We start from the raw sequence: 21,192 nt of genomic DNA on the forward strand, positions 1-21,192 counted from the left end.
AACTGAGGCACCGGCGGGGGGCAGTGACCAAGGGGGTGTGCGGGGGGGGGGGGGGGGGGGGTCACCCTAAAACACCACACTGGGAGCTCAGTGAACATCCGATTTACTGACAGCGGGTGCGGGGGTGGGGGGGGCACACGTGGGTGAGGGCAGATCAGTAGTGCAATACCAGGGCTGGGAACTGGGGGACAGGGGGAGGGGGGAGGAGTCAGGCTCAGTCCCCCCCCCAGTCAGGGCTGGAAGGGCAGGGAGTCCTACTGGTCATAATGGGAAAGGACCAGTCCCCTACTGGCCCTGGGGTGGGTGCCAAGGTGTGGGGGTGTGCGTGGGGCAGCAGGGGTTCTTCCCCCTCCATGCTGCCCCAGTACCATCCCCAGCTACGTACCTAAGTGTCACCAAGGCGGGAGGGGGGTATGGGGACCCCTCCACTCCACATTTTGAGTCTTCCCAGTGAGCCCCAACCAGCACTGGGCAGGCAGCACTGGGATGCTAGAACACCACCCCAGGGCTATGGGGGGTCCCCGGCAGTTGGGTGAGGGGCTATCTACAGCCTGGGGGGGGCAGCGAGCCCACGGGGAGCCCTAGGGAATGCGGTAGGTGGAGGTGTTCTTGGGCTCGGTGCTGGGAACGGACCAGTCCCCTGCCTCCTGGCTGGGCTGGTAGTGCCGCCACGCAGACTTGTTATAGACCGGCAGCCGCTCCACCGAGTCTGTGGACAGGGCCTGCAGGAGACACGGGGGGGTGAGGAGGGCCCCGTGTGCCCCCGGGGGACACGGACTCCCCGTCCCAGGGGACAGACCCACCTTTAGGTAGATGACAGCATTGGTGCCAAAGCCTTCCATGGAGAACAGCTGCAGGTCCCCCTGGAAGTACTTGGCGTAGAGGCGGGAGATGGGCAAGCCATAGCCAAATCCAGCCTGGGATGGAGGAAAGAGATAGGGTGAGGGGTCCCCAGTGCTACAGTGGGCACCCCAGGGGACCCCAAGCCTCCCCACACCACCCTAACAGCAACACGAGTACCCTCGAGTGTCCATGTGGGACCTCCAGTGGTCACCTCACCACTCTCAGGCACACCAAAGGTCCCTGTGCCACACTGAAGTATCTCCATGTCACCCCCAGGCACCCCAAAATGCCTCCAAGCCACCTCCAAACGTCTTCAAGCCACACCCCAAGCATCCCCAAACATGGCCAAGCCACCTCCAGCAGTCCCTGTGCCACCCTGCTCTGCAGCCCCATGCCCTGTCCCCAGCCCCCTGTCCCTTTGGGGCCCCCATGGCACTTACCAGGGGGGTTTCCTCGCTGGGTGCCCCGGTGCCCAGCTGTGGGGTGGGAGCAGTGGAGTACATGTAGCTGAAGAGCCGCTCGATCTTCCGCAGCGGGACGCCCATGCCCCGGTCACTCATCTGCAGGACAGGGTGGGGGGTGACCCCCGCTCCAGCCCCTCACCCATAGTGCCCCCAGGCTGGGGTCAGGGACCCCCAGTGATGGAGCTGGTGGTCCCTGATGTACCTTGATGGAGAGGTCCTCCTGACCCAGGGCCACCATCACCTTGATGGGCGGCAGCCGCGGGCTGTTCTCGTGGCTCTCCACCGTGGCTCTCATGGCATTCTGCAGGCACAGAGCAGTTCATGGGACCCCTCCATAACCTCCCTGCTGCTCCCCCTCACCCCCATGCTATGGGGCTATGGTTACCTTGAAGAGCTCAAAGAGCATGTGGTAGAGATGTGAAGGGACGTAGACGATGCTGATGGGCTGCTGGGTGTTGCTGGCTGCAGGGAAGAGGAGAGCGCCGTCCTTCCCAACCCCAAATAAGCCACCCAAGAATGCCCTGCCACAGTGACACCCCCAGCCTGGCCTCACCGTTCACTTCCTCGATCTCCAGGTCAGGCGAGGACATGTAGTACTTGTCACACAGGAGCTTGGCCATGTTGTAAGCGTCTGGGAGGGGGAGGCAGAAGGGTCAGCACCCCCAGCACAAAGACAGGGGCCGTGTTTGGGGTCCCCTTCATTCCCCATCCCATTCCAGATCCAGGATGTTTTGGGAGCCTTCTGGAGTGACCCCAAAGCAGAGGGGACACCTTGGCTGAGGCCGACCCAAGCTCATGACACAAATGGCTCCCAAACAGGCAGATCCCAGGGCAAGGCAAAGACGAGGGGAACCTTCAACTCCCCCTACCCATCCCCAGTTCAGTCCCCCCATGCAGGGGAAGCCTCCCAGTCCCCACAGACCTCTCACCACATTGACCACGTTGCAGTGGGGGTCGATGCTCCCAATGTGCTTGGGGTGCGCGGGGTTGGTGCCACCATCGAAGAGCAATGCTGGGGGGGGACAGAGAGCAGTGGGTACCCCAGAGGGCACATTAGGGACAGGGGGATGCTCAGGAGAGGGTCCCTGGGGCTGGGAGGGAAGTGGGGGGGATGCTCAGGGCTGGGGTGGGATGCTCAGGATTGATGGAGATGCTCAAGGCAGGGGAACCCCAGGGGAAGTCGGGGTCCCCATGGTGCTCACTGTGCTGGTTGATGAGCATGCGGATGGAGATGCGGCTCAGGTAGAAGCGGTCAAGGAAGTACTGGATGTTCTGGTTGGAGACGGGGTCGTCCCCATAGGCCTCCTTGTACTCGATGACCCCTTGCGCCATGGTGGGCACCACGTCGTTGTGCCGGTTGCGGATGGTGACCAAGGCATCTGTGAACCTGAGGAGGGGAAAAGGATGGAGCTGGAGGGCATCAGGTCCCCACAGAGCCCAGCTCCAGGAGCTGGTGGCACTGGGATGCTCTGTGGGGGGGGGACAGTTTGAGGATGCTGGAGGGTGCCAGGGCCCCTCGGTGACATCCCAAAATCAAGGACCGGGGTATTACCCCCCAACTTACTGCCCCAGGGTGGCCTGGTCCTCAGGGTCCCTGTCCAGGAACTCCATGATGTCCAGCAGGCTCTGGACGTACCTGGGGAAGGAGCTGGTTACCCCCCACCCCAATGCCACCCACAGAGAGGGGACACTCTGGGGATCCCCACGTCAGGGCCCATTCAGCCAGAGGGGCTCAGGACCCCCTCAACCAGGAACCTCCCCACAAAAGCTGTTCCCCCATGAAACCATCCTGTGCTTGTTGGGGGTCCAAACCTGCAGCCCTCATGCTCCCCCACCAATGACCCTCAAGCCCCCCACCCCACTGGAGGGGCTGTGTCCCCAAGGGCCCCCATTCCAGCAGGGGACATGAGGGTCACTGCAGGAGGGGAGCCTGTCCTGCTGGCAGGGGCTGAGGACGCTGCACAAACAACTCATCACGTGGTGGCACTGGGAGAAGGTTCATGGCACTGGGGGGGTCATGGTGCTTAAAGGGACATGCAGAGCCCCCCTGAGGACATGCATCCCCTCGGCCCTTTTAGGGGGGCAGGAGGTTGGAGCAGGACATGGAGGTGGCACCAGTGACCTGCCAATGGCCGGGAACACCCCACTGGCACCTCGTCAGCCAAGGACGTGGCATGGCACCAGCTGGGTGCTGCCCTGCCAGCCCTGTGTGCAGAGGACAGCAGTGGCAGCGGTGGGATGGGACGTGCAGTGCTGGTGGGACCCCCCCCAGGCAATGGCACTGGCAGGAGTTGTGCCGGCAATGGGGAGCCATAGAGGTGACAGCGCCAGGATCCATGGTGGGACCCCTCTGGGTGACAACAGCAGAACAGCAGCATCAGCGCTGGGACCCCTATGAGCTACACCAGTGGCAGCAGGACCCATGGAGACGGTGGTGGTGGCACCTCCACAGCTGAGGCGGTGTTGGATGGGGCAGCAGCCCCCCCAGTCTCACCAGCTCTGCACCAGCTGCACCGAGGGCGTGCGCAGGACACGGTCCGGCAGCAGGTTGATCTCCTTCATGATGTTGGAGAGGCGGACGGGCAGCTCCTGCCGCAGGAAGGCGAAGGAGGTCTTCTCACAGGCATTGCTGGAGCCTGGAGGGGACAAGGAGGGGGGGAAACAGCGCTGAGCCCTGCCTGGACACTGCTCCTGCTGAGGGCCACTGGGGGGGGACTGGGGCAGAGCCAGCAGCAGGTCCTGCTCTTGGCTGGAGGGGGACACTGGAGGGGCTGGGGGGGCACAGCCGGAGAAGGCAGGCTGGGATATACCAGTACAGCCCAGTACAGCCCAGACTGTGACTGGAAACCCCCCTGAGGGCAATGGGGAAGGGAGAAGGACCTGGGCCACCAACAGAGCTGGTCACAGACACCCTCTGCCACTGGGACACACCGAAGTGTCCAGCCAGGAAGCAGTGGCCAGAGAGGCGGGGGGGGACAGGGGGGCAAATCCATCCCGGAGCCCCTGTAGGGGGTCCTGGTGTCACTGGGTTGGTGCAGAACCGGGGTGGGGGGGGTGAGGACTCCCAGAGCTCAGACACCAGCCTCAGCCCAGGATGGTGTGGGGGGGAGATGTGGGTAAATATAGCGCTGACATTAAACCCCAGTGGGAGGGGAATGGGGACAGGAGGGGCCCACGATGGGTGACAGGATCGGCTGGGGTATTCCCCCCTCCCTCGGGTATTGGGGGGGCTGGTTTGAGGGTGGACCCCGTGTCACCCCCCTGGGAGTGCTGGGGGGGGCAGACGGGCTGCGACGGGGGAGGCACCGGGTGGGGGTCCCATGCAGGGGGTTATTTACCGGTGGGGGTAAGAGACAGCTCAAGGGGGGGGGGGGGTATTTATCCGGAGGATCGTGGGCGGGGAGGTCGTTGCTTGCCCGTGGGATTAACACCCCACTGAGAGTGGTTACGGGGGGGCAAAGGGGAGCCCTCCCCCCCCAGCAGCTGCGTATCGTGATCCTAGCGCCGGTTATTTACCCAAGAGCGCGGAGGGGAGGAGGAGAGAACAGGAGGACACAAGGAGCGGTGGGGAGGGGGTTAACGGGGGGGGGGTAACAACCGCTCAGTAATAACGGGGAATCACGGGGGTGTTTACAGGTACCGACACCCCCAGCTCGGGTGTTTGTTTACCGGGGGGGTGGCGCATTCCCAGGGGGTGGGGCGCGGAGATCCCACCCCCGCCCGGGGATCCACGGCCTTCGGACGGGTTCAGCCGGAGCGGGTGTATCCCGGTACCGTGCGGGGCTCCGGAGGGAGCTCCCGGGGGGGGGGGAGGGGGTGTCCGGTATTTACCGAAATCCAGGAACTGCTTCATGGACAGCGGCGATGGTGAGAACTTGCTGAAGTGTTCGATGTACGTGGGGACCCCGGAGAGCGCCGCGCGGCGCCCGAGGCACCGCAGCAGCCGCATCGCGCCCGGTGCGAGCGCCGGGACCCGGCGGTACCGGTACCCCCGGCCCCGGCCCCGCCGCACCGCCAATCACCGCCCGCCCTCCGCCGGCCACGCCCCCCGCCTTGGCACCGCCCCCTGACCGGCGTGACCACGCCCCCTCGGCGATGGACACGCCCACCGCTGTAACCGCTTAAACCCCGCAGCGGAGCCGCCGCTGCCCCCGGATCCGGGGGACTGAGTTGTCCAGGGAACAGCTTCTGCCTAAGAGCTCAGCTCAGTCTCCCCTCGGGCAGGTTCAAGCCATTCCCCTTGGCCTGTCCCTACATCCCTTGTCCCAAGCCCCTCTCCAGCTTTCCTGCAGCCCCTTTAGGCACTGGAGCTGCTCTCAGCTCTCCCCTTCTCTTGTCCAGGCTGCCCCAGCCCAGCTCTCTCAGCCTGGCTCCAGAGCAGAGCTGCTCCAGCCCTTGCAGCATCCCCATGGCCTCCTCTGCACTCGCTCCAGCAGCTCCATGTCCCTCTCGTGTTGCTGCTGCAGATCTGGGCACCAGAGCAGAGAGGAAGAATCCCCTCCCTCGACCTGCTCTGGGGACACAGACACCCCCCTCCAAACAACCCTTTTTCCACCTCCATCAGTTATCCATGACACAGAGGAGACAAGAGGTTACAAATCCCAGAGTGAGGCTTTATTGGGCCCTGGTGGGAGAAGGGGAAGGGGGCAGGGTCCAGGACCCCCCCCAGCTCCCAGTACCGACTGCACCAAAACCGACAAGACACAGAACAACTTATCCCCGGGGCAGCACCCACGGGGCAGGACAGACCTGTGGGGGATAAGGCTGCAGGGTGGGGGGACACGGCCTTGTGCTCTGCACACCCCCCTCCCAAGCCAAAGCTGCAGCAGATGCAGGCTGGAGAGGGGGGGTAAACATGCAGAATCAGACCCCTGCACTGATCTGGAGGAGGAAGGGAGGAGAAGGAAGGAGCTCCCACCATCCCCAACCGCACATGTAGCCTTGGTGGAGGCACCCAGCCAGAGGGAAGAGGGATGCACAGGGTGGGCGGCTGAGCATGTCCCAGCGTGCGAGAACGTGTGCAGAGCACAGCAGGAGGAGTGTCTGCGTAGGGGGAAGGCACTCGGTGAGACCAGCAGCAGTCACGTCAGGGAACACAGGGGGCACATCTGGGGCTCGTCCCCATAAGCGTGCAAGGCACGAGTGTGCAAGAGCTGAGCTGCACACCGGCAAAGCAGACGGGAGCGTGCGGAAGCCTGCGCCGGGATGCAGCCGCGTCCGAGGCAGGAGGAGGGTTGGGGCAGGGAGAGATGCACTTGTGCAAAGTCAAACACCAGCCCTGGTGCTCCCCTCGCACGGGGCTGGGGGTCAGTAGTACTTGTCCGGCTCCTGCCACTTGGTCACCCAGTGTTTCTTGCGCCGGCGGGGAAGGAGGCCGCCGGGCTGGTAGCGCTGCTCCTGCCGGATCCTCACCGCGTGGTACTTGGGCATAATCCGGTAGTAGCGGGTCCGCTGGAAGAAGTCACACTGTGGGGACAGGGAAAAGAAAGGGGGGGGACAAATGGTGAGTGTGGAGCTGGAAGGGTGAGTGTGGGGCTGCAGCGTGACACCAGAGCGTGAAGGAGAGAGCCCAGAGCTGGTGAAGAGCAGAGACAAAGGGAGCAGCAGTCCTGGAGCTGCTCGGAGTGAGCCCATGGAGCCCCCTGTGCCCCACAGGGACCCTATGGGACCTGGCAGGAGAGAGGAGGCAATGAGGAAGAGGAGAAGAGGCTGAAGAGGAGGAGGATGCTGCTGTAGCTGGCCCCCATGGGGCATTACCAGGCGGGTGGCGCAGGTGCCCGGGGGGGCAGTGGGGCTGCCCCCCATTAGTAGTCATCTGTCAGCCGCTCGGTTTCCGACGGCTGGATCCTCATCTCTGCCTTCTGCCCCTTGGCTTCATACATGGCCCGCGTGTTGGCGCGCCGGAAGAAACCACACTGTGGGGAAGGAGGGGATGGGGGTCAGGGGGCTCCTGGCCACCCTGCAGGGTTGGGGGGGCACCCACTGCACCCTTGCCCCGGTGTGATGCTCACTGTGGGGTGGGTGGCCCTGCAGCCCCCCTCAACCCTTCCTGGGCAGAGAGTGGGGTCCCAGGGAGCTCCAGAGGACTGGAGATGCTCCCACAAGTCCCTGCCCAGCAAGGAGGGCATCATCCAGCCCTGCTCCGGGTGGGTTCTTTGGCAGCTCCCAAAGTGTTTTGCACTGGGGGCTTCTCTGCTCCTCTTCCTCATCACTCTGCAGCCTGGCACCATCCACCTGGCACTGTGGGATCACCTTCCACCCGCTGCTTGCCAGGTGGGGAGGATGGCACCAGCAGTGACATGAGCCCATCAGGCCTCAGCATGGCTCCCACACCCCCTCACCTTCCAGAGCAGGAGGATGATGAGCCCCAGCAGCAGCAGCCCGGCCGCCACTGCCACCAGCACCAGCCACAACGCGATCTCAGCCGGCTGCTCCTCCATCAGCTCCGAGTCCACGTCCACCGAGAACTGGGAGGGCCAAGAAGAGCCTTGTTTTGGGGGAGGAGCTCCCAGTGGCCCCAGTCCCTCCCAGTGTGTCCCAGTAAGAGGCTCTGGCATGGCTCACCCGCACCGTATGGTTCCTCATGTTGATGGTGGGGACGTGGGTCCGCAGGAAGAGCGTTGCTGTGCCATCCACCTTCACCCGGTCAAAGTCCCTGTACTCCTGGGAGACATGGATGGGGGGGGTGAAAACACATAGAGGATGGGGGGAACCCAGATTATGGGGTTGACATGCACGGTGGATGGGTGACACAGACGATGGGAGGGCAAGGGATGGGTGTTAGCATCTGAGCTGAGACCTGGCAAACATGGTGCCCTGCTTGAGCACCATTCCCAAGGGAACAGGGTGACTCCAGGGGGACCCCACACTGACCTCGATGAAGGTGCTGTTCCACACCCGGGCGCGGATGCTGAAGGTGGTGGGGTGCTGCGTGTGGAGCAGGGGGCACTCGAACCACACGCAGCGAGCTGTGCCCTTGGAGCAGCTCTGGCAGGTAAAGAGCAGGGTTGAGAGAGGGGACCAGGGTCCCCAATGCACCACATTGATGCCAAGGATCAGTGTGCGCGGTGGTCCTGGCATGGGGCACATAGTGCTGGACCCTCACTCACCAGCAGCACCTCGGACTTGGCTTTCTTGGCAGTGGCCAGGGTGATGGCAGGTTCCACCAGGTCAAAGGTGTCCAGCTGCCGCCTCTGCCGGGATGGAGCCTGGTCCTGCAGGAGCTGTGGGGACAGATGAGTCCCATCAGAATGCGGCAGCTCTGTGCATGCAGTGGGGCAGGGACACAGCCCTGCACCCCAGCGGCACTCACAGTGAGGTTGAGTGGGTTGATGACCCCCCCAGGGGGCTGGCAGGTCTCGTTGCTGTTGACGAGGATCTCAGTGGGATAGAGGAGCCACTTCCCATTGGGGATCTCATAGGGCCACTCGAAGCCCAGCAGGATGGTGCCCAGGGCACCCAGTGACTCGCCCTTGGTGCTCACCTGCGGAGCACAGCTAAGGATGAGCCCAAGTCTGCCAAACCCCCCCTGTGCTGGCCACCCCCCAGCTCACCTGGAAGTCGAAGGCGAGGGGGCTGCCCACGTCCTGCTCCCCCCGCATGGCTGACTCGCCCAGCACCGACCCGCTGAAGTGTGACTGCACGTGCGATGGGGCTCTGGGGATGGAGCATCTCTGGGCACCCGTCTGTGGGGCACCAGGGGCTGTGCCCACCCCCCATGTTCCGGTGGGGTGATGGAGGGGATGCGAGGAGGGGGGGCACGGCCTTGCTGTACTCACATGGTCAGTGAGGACTGGATGCTGTAGTCCACAAGCAGCCTGGCCAGCACAGGCTCCAGGTCCTCCTGCGTGCTTTGCCTGCCAAGGAACTGAGGTCAGCATCTCCCACCAACAAAGAGCCCCCAGGCAGCATGGGGCAGCCCCCACCCTCCCAGCAGGAGCAGTGGGATGCCCATGCTGCCCACCCCAGGAGCCCAGCCTGCCCTCCAGCAACACCGCTGGATATGATCCCAATCCACCACCACTGTGCTTGCCCCAAGCAAAAGAGGAGCCAGCATTGCTCCAGGAATCTCCTTCCCAGTCGCCTCCCACCCACCCAGGGACACTCACGTAGACAGATCCAGCCAGACCAAGATCTCCCGTGTGTCCAGCATGATCCCAATGGCCTCAAAGGTGATGATCAGCTCTGCCTGCAGCACAGGACCATGGAGCAGCTCAGCCAGGCCCCCACCAGGCTGTAAACCCCTGAGAAGAGCTGGGGGACACACTCACCCTCTGGTTCCTCTTGAAAGGGTTGCCCAGCTCACACAGAACCGTCTCTGCAAAGGTGCAGGCTCCGCTCTGGGGAAGGGAGGAGGGTGAGGAACATCCCAGCAAAGCCCACCCTGGTCCTGGAGCTGCTCCAGCAGGAAGGGGGCTGCGTACCGGGCGCACGGAGGAGGGCAGGAGGCTGGCGGGCACCGTGACGTTGAGCAGTGCCTCGTGGGCATCCTCGCCGTTGGCAGGGTTGGTGGGCACGTTGGTGATGTTGATGCTCAGGTGGAGCTTCCGCACATCCCGGCTGTACTGCAGCACCTGGGTCCCATTCAGCCTGCGCAGAGACCGGCCCTGCTCAGCACACAGCTGACCCATCCCAGTGGGCTGGAGACTCCCCCCATCCTTTGGCATGGTCCAGGGAGGGCTGAGGGGTAACCTGTGCCCACGGGGATGGCACAGCGCGTGGCAGAGGTGGACGGGACCCACAAAGAGCTGCTCTCACCTGGGCAGGGGCTGGTTCTGGTCAGTGACGAAGCTGCTCTGGAGCTGGAGGTTGCTGTAGCACTTGTTGTCAGAGCCACACTCCTTCTGGAACTCGATCTGGAGGGACAGGGATGTCCCCATGAGCCTCCATCCAACCCCAGGCCGGGCTCACCAGGGCTCCCAGCCCAGCACCTCAAATGCTCCCCCAGCACCTTGGTCTCATTCTCGTGGGACTGGTCCTGGTTGAGGACGGGGAAGGTGTCGAGGGAGAGGGGACCCAGCTGGAAGCTCCTGGGCTTCTCTACCAGAGAGTAGTTCATGGAGAGCATGATGGGGTGCAGCTTGTCTCGGATGTTGTCCTGCAGGGTGGCAGCAGTCACAGCAAAGCCCCAGCTCCCTGGCCACGGCTGGGGCACCAGCTCCTACTCACACCCCACTCCTGATACCAAACAAACTCATCATAGGAGGGATGGAGGGATGACTGCTACCTCTTTTCCTGGCCCTGATGTTCCCATGACCCTCCACACCCCACCAAGGCCAGGCTGGGCAGAGCTTAGAGCAAGCTGCTCTAGTGGCAGGTGGCCCTGCCTGTGGAAGGGGGTTGGAATTGGATGAGCTTTAAGGCCCCTTCCAACCCAAACCAGTCTGGGATTCTATGATCCCTCTCCCCATCTCCTGGAAGCCGGTTCCCCAGCTCCAGTGCCATGTGTAGAGCAACCTGCCATGCACACACACACACACACATACACAAGTGTGCACCCATGCGTGTGCACGCTCACCAGCAGCAGGAGCTCCTTGGATTCACAGCGGGTCTCGGGCATGACAAAGAGGCCGTGGTAGGTGGCAGAGTGGGTCCCCAAAAACCTGACCCTGGGTGGGTGCCGGTCCTTGTCCGCCTCCAGGGTGTACTCCAGGGCTGTGGGGAGAGGAGGGTGCTGTGGGTGCTGCACACACCTTGTGCCTCCAACACACAACCCCCTGTGTGCACATGTCCCCATGTGTGCACGCTCCCTTGCACCGGTGCTGAACATCCTTCCATGCACAGGCACTCAGGCCTGCACCCCAGGCACTCACTGATCTTCTCCTTGTACCGGGGGTCTCCAGCACTCTGGTTGTAGGAGAAGCAGACGGTTACCGTGATGCTGGTGGGGGCAGAAAGGGGCTGTGAGTGAAGCTGTGCCCCCAGCAGGACCCCACCGTGGTGAGGGATGGGGCTCACCAGGACTCCGGTGTGCACCGGGCAGGGTCCACCTTGCTGGGGGTCACCGTGAAGGTCTTGTTGAGGATGTTGATCACAGGCCGAGCTCTGGGCAGAGATGGGGGTCGGCTGAGCCCCTGCCCATCGCTCCATGCCCACCTTGCTGCCCCAGAAGCATCCCTGGGGGTGCTGGGGCGAGCAGGGGCTGCAGGACACCCATGTCCCTGCTCCCTTACCTGAGCAGCACGATCCTCTCAGCCAAGCTGCCCACCAGCAGGTCAGGGTAGGAGTTCCCGTCCACATCCAGCCCCCCACTTAGCGAGTACCCAAAGGTCTGCATGCTGGCGGGCCCCAGGTCTGACCCACTGATCACCTGCATTTGGGGCAGGGAGGTCACCCATTGCTCACCAGCCCCATGGAGCCAGGGATCTACCCACTGCATCCCACCCTAAAGCATGGGATTCTCGGACGGGATCCAGAGCCCCAGTGATGGGCTCTCCATGGGCAGTTACCTGACGAGGTTTCTCCAGCAGCCCTTCTGCACTGCTGTGGTAAATGTAAACCTTGCCAGGCCCCTCGAATGGGGCCCCCACAGCGATATCTGTGGGGAGAAGAGCAGGGTCAGCCCCACACACCTCCTCTCCAATCCCACCCCCCACCCTCAACTCACCCCCTCCTCTCCCTCTCTTCACCCCAAACCTCTCCAGACACCCACCACACCCCCTCCTGCGGGATCCCCTCTTACATGAAGACCCCCCCAGGCTCCTCTCCAGCATCCCCAAACCCCTCACCCTGGAAGCCATCCTGGTTGATGTCCCCAATGCTGGCCACTGCGAAGCCAAAACCGGAGTAGCTGGGGCCGGTGAGGACCAGGTTGGGGTGGGGCTGGAAGTCCCCCACCTCATTCATGTAGACGTACACGGCCCCCCCCACCTCCTGCTTCCGCTGGAAGTAGTAGGGAGCTCCCACCACCAGGTCCTGCCACCTGCGGGACAGAGGGGCCAGTCAGGGCTGGGGCTGCAGCACAACCACACTGAGACAGCAGAAATGGTGGGGACCCCCCCAGAGCCAGAAGATGATGACTCCCCTCATAATCCCCCATCACCACCATCAGCACTGTGTGTTTAGGTCGGCAGGGACCTTAAAGCTCACCCAGTTCCAAGCCCTGCCACGGAGCAGCTGCTCCAAGCCCCTGTGTTCAACCTGGCCTTGAGCACTGCCAGGGATGGGGCAGCCACAGCTACTCTGGGCACCCTGTGCCAGCGCCTCAGCACCCTCACAGGGAACAGCTTCTGCCTAAGAGCTCAGCTCAGTCTCCCCTCGGGCAGGTTCAAGCCATTCCCCTTGGCCTGTCCCTACATCCCTTGTCCCAAGCCCCTCTCCAGGTTTCCTGCAGCCCCTTCAGGCACTGGAGCTGCTCTCAGGTCTCCCCTTCAGGAGCCTTCTCTTGTCCAGGCTGCCCCAGCCCAGCTCTCTCAGCCTGGCTCCAGAGCAGAGCTGCTCCAGCCCTCGCAGCATCCCCATGGCCTCCTCTGCACTCGCTCCAGCAGCTCCAGGTCCTTCTTGTGCTGCTGCCCCCAAGCTGGATCAGGGCTGCACAGAGGGGGTCTCCCCAGAGCGCAGCAGAGGAGCAGGATCCCCTTTCTTAACCTACTGCTCACTCTAAGACCCACCCAGACCCCTCTGCAAGCCACAGGATGCCCTCCACATCCCAAGGAGCTGGGGGGTCCTGGCCCCTGCCCTCACCCATCATTGTTGAGGTCTGCCAGGGCCACAGCACTGCCGAAGTAGGAGCCAACCTGGTGGCCGGGAAGGAGGAGGCTCCTCTGCAGGGTCTGCTGGGGACTGCGGCTCAGCAGGTACACAGCACCCATGTGCTTGTACCGGGGAGCGCCCGTCACCACCGTCACCGCGTCCTGCTGCAGCACCGCGCTGCCCACCTCTGCCGTGTACCCTGCCACCAAAGCCTGCCTGTGAGATGGGGACCCCCAGACAGCTGCAGACCCCATGTCCCCCACCACGACACCCTCCATCCCCTTCACCACCGCAGTGTCCCCACTGTGCCCCTGCTTGCATCCCCAGTGGGTCTCCAAGCCTCCCTGCACTCCACAGCCCTCGAACACCCACCCCCAGTACTCCCCCTAAATCCACATCCCCTAAACCTCCACCTCACCCCAAATCTCCCCCGAGGGGGAAGCCCCCTAACCTACTGCCCCCCACCTATGTAGGTGTTGCCGTTCTTCTTGTTGGGGTAGGAGAAGTCATGCAGGTCCCACATCTCCCGCTGCAGCATGTAGTCAGTACCTGCAACGATGGAGGGGGGGGTTAACCAAACAGCAGAGAACTGTCCCTTGCCCCTAGCTCAGCACCCTCTCCCCTTTCATGCCGCAGAGCATGTGAATACACGTGTGTCCATACACAAGTGCAGAAGGTTTGCATGGGTGCATAGATAAGTACATGGGGAGGTGCACACACAACATGCACATGTGGGCACATAAACACACATGAACACGCAGAACATGCCCTTGTATGCAGGAGGGGATATACCCATGGCAGGAGCAGGCATTCCTGGAGAAGGGGCTGCCCACCCCTGTCGCACCTTGCCAGTTGTATGCACCGGGTGCTCCGAAATAGATGATGTTGGCGGTGAAGCCGGCGCTGGTGCCCATCTGGCACATGCCGGTCTCATCGGTGTCCGTGTTGGAGTTGCACATCTCGTTGTGGTAGGTCTGCCACTCGTCACTGATGTTGAGGCGCAGGTCATTGCCCCGCACGTAGCACTTGCCCACCATGCGCCGCTGGTCCTCACTGCCCGACCACAGCACTTTGGTGTAGCGGTGAGCACAGGCCTGCGGGGATAGCCAGCACCGCCTGCAGCCCCCAAAAACCAGGGGCTGTGTCCCCCACCATCCCTTGTGCTGCCTCTGCCCAGCCCCTGCGCCACAGCCTTATCCTGCCACCATGGTCCATAGGGTGCATCACCATCCTGTTCACTGGCACCAGTGCACATGGCTGGGATTAGGGTCCATCACCCCACAGCCCTGACCCACAGGGACAGGGAGGTTGGCAGCGGAGCCCCTGCCTGCCATTATCACACTGGGCACACGTGCAAGGCTCATGTGAAAGCAACAGTGGCTCTCTGGGGATGTGCAAGGTGCCAGCTCGCACTGGCACACGTGCCCATACACTCACCAGCACCCTCCCTGCCGGCTGCCGCTGGCTGGCCACTGTCACCCCCAGCCACATGTCATCGATGATGGCCTTGTCCGGCTCATCTGGGCAAGGAAGAGGCAATGTAAGAGGGGAACCCCCCACCATGCAGAGCCCCCAAGTGCCAGGGGATGTTTTGGTGTGCACACATACTCTTGAGCTCAATGTCGAGGCGCTGGCAGTCACTGGTGGACGTGGTAAGGGGACAGGCATAGACAGCACCCGTCCGGGTGCCGTTCACTGGCTCCATGTCTCGAGGGGCCCCCACCAGCAGCCTGGGAGGGAAAGAGAAGGGAATGGGTGGGTGATTGAGGACCCACCCCAATACCTCATCTTGGGGGTGCCCCATGGAGATGGCAGTGGAGTATGAAGGTGGCCTGGAGGTGCTTGAAGGGGATGAGAGCTGCTTCCCCAGAGCATGTCACACCTCAACACCCCCAAACAACAGGGGCAGACCCCCAGCCCCATCTCCAGACCAGGAAGGGGGGTTCTCCTTGGGTGGGCATGCATGGGGCTGGCAGCAACCAGCCCATCACCCCCAGGGACAGTGAGAGGTGGCACAGGATGAGGTGGGCGACAGACTGATGGACACACTCATCACCTCGTAATTGTGGGACCCAATCCCAGCACACGCTCACGGCCGAGTCCCCCATCCCAGCACATGGTGTGTGGTGCAAGAACAGGGGTTCTGGCTGGTGCCTGCAAACCCAGTACCGGAGCCGCTGAGCACAACACGGCCGCACCAGCGCCGGGGCCCCCGCGCCTGTGTAAACAGCCACGGCCCTTCCCGGCCAACCTTTGAGCAGCTGCTGCGTGTCCAGCAGACAAGCTCCTGCTGCCGCGCCAGGGAATGCTGTGGGAATGCCGCGGGGGTCCCAGCTTGGGGACCGGCTCTGGGCAGCACATGTATCCTGCTTCCAGAACGGGTCTGGGCTTGTCTGACACATGCAGGCAGCAGAGGGGGTCCAGGGAAGGGGGGGGCAGCGCCCTTCCGGGGTGACTAAGGGCCCTGGAGTGGCACAGGCATCCCGGCTGAGTCACTGAAGTGCCACGCAGGGGTGGTACATCACCCTCCATGGAGGGATGCCCAGGCTGGAAACCAGTACCCAGAGCCCAGCTCCATGTGCACTCATCACTGGGGGCTTTAAGGTGATGCTGAAGGGATCCCCACACACATCCCAAGGGAAGAAGCTAAGGACCACTGGCAGCACTAGGGCAGAGGATCCACAGCTGGGGGACCCGGCATGCCCGGGGGGCTCCGGAAAGACCAGCCTTTCCGCAGGGAAGTCCTTTGGGATGGGGAGGACAATGGCGTGGAGGAGGCACAGCCGCATGATGCCAGCAGAGGAAGCGCGTCCCTCCGCAGGCAGGGACAAGGCACCCAGGGAGCTGCCGCAGCCTCCTCCGGCCCCATCGCAGGGCACAAGGGTGATGAGGCTGCCGGTGCTCAGCTCGCACACCGCGAGGACAGGAGCAATCCCGGCTGGCACCGGGAGGCAGGGCCGGGCGATGGAAGCGCGGGCGCGTCCAGGCAGCGTCGAGGCAGCTGAGTCCAAGCCCAGGCACAGGAGGAATGTGGGGCCCCAGGCAGCCCCAGCACGCAGGGACGCCCCGGTGACGGGCACCGCGGGCAGCATCACTGCTGCACCAGCACAGGCTGCAGGTGGGATGCAGCTGCAGAAGAGCCCCCCAAGGGGTGCAGTGGGGGGTGTCTGCTCCCCCTGGGAATGCTGGGCTGGGGATGCCAGCAGGATTCACATCCCACTGGGTGTGAAGGCAGGGGCATGGAGGGGGGCTGATTCCTCCTGCCTTTTTTCAGCCTGGCACAAAGGAATTGCTCCCATGATTCATGACCCCCCTCCCAGACACCTATGGGATGGGGGGGGATGACACACAAGGGTCACTCTTGTCCCCATTTATCCAGGGGGAAGTGACTCAGGGCTGGAGTGAGAAGCTTGGGGGGGGGGGGGGTGGGGGTGGTGTTCTCCTGCCCCGTTCTGCCCCACCATCACCGTGGCTCCTGGGCACAGGGACACACACTCAGCCCTTTGCCAGGGGCTTCCCCGGTGGTCCTGGCTCAGCCGGACTGTTCCCAGGCACCACCGCTCCCCATGGCTGTGCCCCACTGATCCTGGGGGGTGGGAGCAGACCCTGGCCAAGCGGCCCCAGCATTTTGCTGCCTTCAGCCAAGACTTCCCAGCACGGCAGCCCACCCGCAGGCTCTGCTCCCAGAGGGGCAGGATGCTGGGGGCTTCCAAACCTCACAAGAGCAGGGCTGGGTCCCCAACCCCATGCATGCTCCAAGCTGCCATGTGGAGGTGAAGGAAAAATACAAGCTGGGATGCTGGGGCTGCCATTGCAGGGAGGCCTGGACCGGCTTGTGCCACACAGAGGGGGGGTGGGGGTAAAATGAGGAGACGGGGCTCAGCCTAGAGATTGGGCTCAGAGTGCAGAGCAAAGGCAGCGATGGACAAACAGCAGCACAAGGGGGAGGCCTGGAAGGGAGGGAGACAGGAATGCAAGGCCGTGCCCCATCCTAATCTGCCCTAAAAAGCAGGGAACATGGGATGATGGTGGTGTGGGTGCTCCCTGCTGGCACTGCCTGAGCTGGGGGGGCTGCAGGATGGTTTGGCAATGATGTTCCAGAGCTCAGCTCTGCAACTGAGCCCCAACCACCCCCCCAGGACAGGCAGCCGGAGGGTGTCCCTGCCATAACCCTCCTCCAAAGCTCCAGACCAGCCCCAGCCAACCCCCCAGTGCCACTACATTTACCCTGGAATGATCAGTCCTCGCGGAGCCCTAAGCAGGGAAATCTGCTGATGCCTGTGCTGGAAAGGAGGCAGCAGAGGAGGAGACTACTCCTGAAGGCAGCGAGGGATGGTGGGAGGCATGGATGGATAGATGACCCCCTGGGCACCAGCCCCGCTGCAGCATATCCGTCCCCCCTGCGCCTGCCAAGGAGCCCAGCCAAGCTGGGGGGAGCGCAGCCAAACCAGCCCCAGCATCGGCAGAAAACCAGGCCGGGGGGAGGGAAAGTCGGGAATTCAGCTGCTCTCCTCCTCCCCACCAGACAAACGGGGCCAGAAAGACCCCAAGTACTGGGCAGAGCCCCTGCTCCCCCTGCACACAGGAGGGAAACTGAGGCTTGCAGCACACTGCCCATGTGGGTGCCACCACATCAGTGCCTGCATCCCTGGCACAGATGCACTGTGCCTCAGTTTCCTCATGGTGTTATAGGACCCCCATGGGTCAGATCCCCAGGGCAGCACTGGGTTCTGCCGGCACAACCACAAGCCAAACCAAGAAGCAGCTGGATCCGGCACCAGCAGCCGAAGGAGTTTCTTAATCTCGGGGCAGCAGATAACACCACTGGTCCCAGCTTCCCTTCCCCTGGCCTGGGGAGGAGCGAGCAAACAGACCTTTGCATGGGCACAGCCCTGGGACATGGAAAATACCAGGGGGGTGGCGGGGGGGGAACCTTGTCACAGGACACAGCCTGGCCCCCCGCCAGGAACCGGCTCTCCTCAGGAGCTCAGGAATGTGCTCTGAGCATCCCTCCATTCCACGCTGCCATCCCAACACCTCTGGCAGCACCTTGCTGCAGCCAGACACACCTCCCCCAAAACCATGGGAGAACTCCCTGCCTGTAACCCCCATCTGGGATGTGGTGGCAGGAAGAGTCACTTTCCTGTCCCCACCCTGGCTGTGGCCGCGCTGCACCTGCGATGGCCAAGGGATGGGCAGGGGAAGATGCTCCCCAGCTTGCAGGACAGTGGCTGGATGGCCATGGAATGGTTTGTGTTGGACTGTTTAATGTCCCTCTAGAAGGGACCTTAAAGCTCATCCAGCTCCAACCCCCTGCCATGGGCAGGGACACCTTCCACTAGAGCAGCTGCTCCAAGCCCCGTCCAACCTTGGCCATCAGGACACTGATGCCGGTTATTTCCCTCCTGCCACTTCCACGACAGGCAGGTGCCTCCCCAGACGTGCCGCAGTGCGAGCCGGGGTTAGGCAGGAGCTGCCTGCACTTGCCCTGGCCCCTCCTGCCCACGCCACACCGGCAGAGCTGCCTGCATGGCCCCCCCAGGGCTGCTGCCTGTGGGGACGCAGAGATGGGCCCAGCACCCCACATCCCCTCCATGTCCCCCATGACAGGCAGCAGGGGCTCCCAGGGGAAGGGGATGCGAATTCCCCAGGGGTTTCACACTCCAAAGCCTTCTCCCAGAGCCTCCATGTCCCGCCAGCATCATGCTCAGACACGCTCGGGCCACGTGGCCCATGCTGGGGGATCGCAAACGCCTGCCAAAGCCCCCCCATCCTCATTCCAAGACAGCAACAGCCACTGCCAACGTCTTGAGAAGACAGACACCAGCCAGGACCACAGCATCTGTGTCCCCTGCCAGCTGCTCAATGGCACTGGAGCCAGGGAACCCAGCCATGGATGGCAGCCAGCATGTCCTGGTGGAGATGGGGGTTCCCCAGGTCACTGGGCCCACTGCTGCTCCATGGGGAATGGCTTCACTCCCTCCTGGATGGAAGCAACAACAAGACATCCCACGGCAGGGCAAGAGGCTGAAATGCATCTCTGGAATGTGGAGCGTCAGATGCCTCCGTCCGGCAGCTGCTGCCAGTCCCTCTGCCAGGAACACGGCGGCAAAAACGAAAGGGAAAAGAGACGGGGGTGAAGGGAAAACCGGGAGCCCTCCGGGAGCTCCGGGTCGGGCGGGTGAGGCAGCAGAACGCTGTGCCCTCGAGCGAGAAGAGCCCAACCCAACCCAACCCCGCCGCTTTCTTCCCTTCTGCTGCACGAACACGCAACTCGCACCTCCGGCCAGGAGGGACGGGAGCCGGGAATGCTGCCCTGGGGGGGTCCGGCTTACAAGAGCGGGAACAGGAGGGGACACGGCAAGGGATGGCGCTGGGATCGCACTGGGAATGTGCCTGCTGAAAGGGCTTTGTTGGGCAGCAGGAATTACGGTTCAACAAGTTCCACAGGGCCAGCAGCGACCTGAGTTTCGGGGGGACGCGACCGCTCCGGGTGGAGTCAGCGGGGATGATGCCGAACCGGGACCCCGCCGTCGGGTACCGGATGGTTCCCACGTCCCGGGGCGGCTGGGGGGCTTGTGCCCCGGCTCAGCGAGGGGCTGCTGTGGGGGCTCCGGTACCCCAATGGTTGAGGGTGCGGGGATACCCCAGGGGACCCCGTCCGATGCAGGATGCAAACCAAAGTCCCGGGCAGACGATAAACGCCCAAGGAACGATTTAACGGCACCTCCGCACCGCAGCGGGGCCCCCCCAGCCCCAGGAGCCCCTCTGCCCGCACCCGAAGCCCCGCCCGCTCCTCCTCCCCGCTTCCCCCCACCCCGGGACCTTCGCTCTACCCCACGGACCCTGCCCCGCACCCCTCTTCCCCACGCCCCGGGGCTCCGCACCCCCCGCCCCGCACTCACAGGCTCCGCTCCGGCCGCTCCGTCTGCCGGTGCAGCGCTACCGAGAAGCCGAAGAAGCCGCCGGGGGTCGCGCCCTCCTTGAGCACCGGGAACGCGCGGTCCACGTTGAAGGCAGCGGCGGCGCCGAGCAGCGCGCCCAGCACCGGCAGCAGCCGCGGCCCCGGTGCCGGCAGCGCCGCGCGGCCCCGCGCCATGTCCCGCACCGGCTCCCGCAGCCACCGCAGCCACCACCGACCGCGCCCCCCCCCCCCCCGGGGCCGGTGCGCTGCGGGGCGGGGCCGGGCGGGGCGCGCACCCTTCCGGGCGCTCCCCTTAAAGAGGCCGCGCAGCCCCCCCCGCACCGGCGGTACCTGCGGGAAGGGAGGGGGCCCCCAGCGCGCGTGCGCGAGAGCGGGGGGGGGGGAAGGCGTGGCCACACCTGCGCGTGCACGGCGGGAGGGGAGGATGGAGGAGCATGCGCGCTGGCACGCGCGCGACACGCCCCCCCCCCCCAGTCCCCCCGTACAATCGTGTCCTACCCATGGCACTCCCACCCCGGTACCCCCCGTGTAGGGACCCCCCCCGACCCGGCCTCCCGGATGGAGCCTTTGTGATGGGTCCTCCCGGGGTAGGACCCCCCGTGAGATCACACCCCCCATGGGATCGGACCCCCCACGGGATGGGACACCCAAGTTAGGAGCCGCTATTGGGTGGGAATCCCGGGATGCGACCCCTGAGGATTGGATACCCCATGGGATGGGACCTCGCAGAATTGCCCCCCCCCCGGTTAGAGTCCTGCATGGGATGAGACCTTCCCGGGATCGGACTCTGGGTCCCAACCCGGTGAAGGTCACCGGGACCATCGCACCCGTCCCACCCGTGCCAGGAAGCCCTGGGTGGGATGGGGAGGGCACAGGATGTCCTGTGTCCCCCGCCCCGACGTCACCGCTCCCGGCACAGCTCCTGCGATGCATGATGCCACTGGAAAGAGTGACAGCACAGGGGACAGCCCAAGGGCAGCTCTGCTGTCAGCCGGCACACGATGCTGTCCCCTGTCCCATGCTCCTTTTCCTCTCTTCCTTATCCCCTCTTCGCCATCCCTTATTTTCCCCTACCTATTGTCCACCATCCCATGTCCTCTACCCCCGTCCTTTGTCACCTTCCCAGCAAAAGAACCAGGCAGCTTTCAAGGGTATTCGAAGGATATTCAAAACCTTTACAATTCTCAGATACTACTGTGAGTATCCTGGAGGAGAAGGAGGATACTGGAAGGAAAGAAGGAAGGAAGGACGGAAGGTGTTTGTGTCACC

The 21,192-nt window shown here is 63.7% G+C and overlaps 2 protein-coding genes across 2 annotated transcripts; both read right to left on the reverse strand.

Moving 5' to 3' along the window:
* Positions 1-90: 90 nt before the first annotated feature.
* LOC101874893 (pyruvate dehydrogenase (acetyl-transferring) kinase isozyme 2, mitochondrial) lies at positions 91-5,325 on the reverse strand. The gene is made up of 11 exons (XM_034070075.1): positions 5,139-5,325; positions 3,802-3,943; positions 2,872-2,943; positions 2,510-2,694; positions 2,230-2,319; positions 1,861-1,938; positions 1,693-1,769; positions 1,510-1,608; positions 1,284-1,403; positions 804-917; positions 91-722 (listed from the first exon to the last, which is right to left on the reverse strand). The coding sequence occupies exons 1-11, from the start codon at positions 5,254-5,256 to the stop codon at positions 582-584; spliced, it is 1,236 nt and encodes a 411-aa protein (XP_033925966.1). The 5' UTR covers positions 5,257-5,325; the 3' UTR covers positions 91-581.
* Positions 5,326-6,630: 1,305 nt separating this feature from the next.
* ITGA3 (integrin subunit alpha 3) lies at positions 6,631-20,097 on the reverse strand. The gene is made up of 26 exons (XM_034070076.1): positions 19,904-20,097; positions 14,607-14,728; positions 14,436-14,518; positions 13,843-14,092; positions 13,464-13,547; positions 12,990-13,197; positions 12,035-12,228; positions 11,756-11,844; positions 11,480-11,616; positions 11,265-11,351; positions 11,120-11,187; positions 10,825-10,961; positions 10,258-10,404; positions 10,065-10,162; positions 9,731-9,896; positions 9,578-9,646; positions 9,416-9,495; positions 9,086-9,163; positions 8,861-8,963; positions 8,620-8,790; positions 8,417-8,530; positions 8,181-8,294; positions 7,872-7,970; positions 7,649-7,774; positions 7,065-7,222; positions 6,631-6,773 (listed from the first exon to the last, which is right to left on the reverse strand). The coding sequence occupies exons 1-25, from the start codon at positions 20,095-20,097 to the stop codon at positions 7,112-7,114; spliced, it is 3,129 nt and encodes a 1,042-aa protein (XP_033925967.1). The 3' UTR covers positions 6,631-6,773; positions 7,065-7,111.
* Between the last annotated feature and the right edge of the window lie 1,095 nt (positions 20,098-21,192).

This window comes from Melopsittacus undulatus, chromosome 17 (assembly GCF_012275295.1).
Source record: "Melopsittacus undulatus isolate bMelUnd1 chromosome 17, bMelUnd1.mat.Z, whole genome shotgun sequence".
Lineage (NCBI taxonomy): Eukaryota > Metazoa > Chordata > Aves > Psittaciformes > Psittaculidae > Melopsittacus > Melopsittacus undulatus.

Excerpts from the sequence above, each read along its gene's own strand:
- ITGA3 (XM_034070076.1), bottom strand. The coding sequence starts at position 20,097 with ATGGCGCGGGGCCGCGCGGCGCTGCCGGCACCGGGGCCGCGGCTGCTG. Across the intron at positions 13,548-13,842 it reads CGGTGCATACAACTGGCAAG|GTACTGACTACATGCTGCAG; the intron begins GTGCGACAGGGG and ends CCATCGTTGCAG. Across the intron at positions 9,897-10,064 it reads CAGAACCAGCCCCTGCCCAG|GCTGAATGGGACCCAGGTGC; the intron begins GTGAGAGCAGCT and ends GTCTCTGCGCAG.
- LOC101874893 (XM_034070075.1), bottom strand. The coding sequence starts at position 5,256 with ATGCGGCTGCTGCGGTGCCTCGGGCGCCGCGCGGCGCTCTCCGGGGTC. Across the intron at positions 2,944-3,801 it reads GTGCAGCTGGTGCAGAGCTG|GTACGTCCAGAGCCTGCTGG; the intron begins GTGAGACTGGGG and ends CTCCTTCCCCAG. Across the intron at positions 1,939-2,229 it reads CGTGGTCAATGTGGTGAGAG|ACGCTTACAACATGGCCAAG; the intron begins GTCTGTGGGGAC and ends TCCCCCTCCCAG.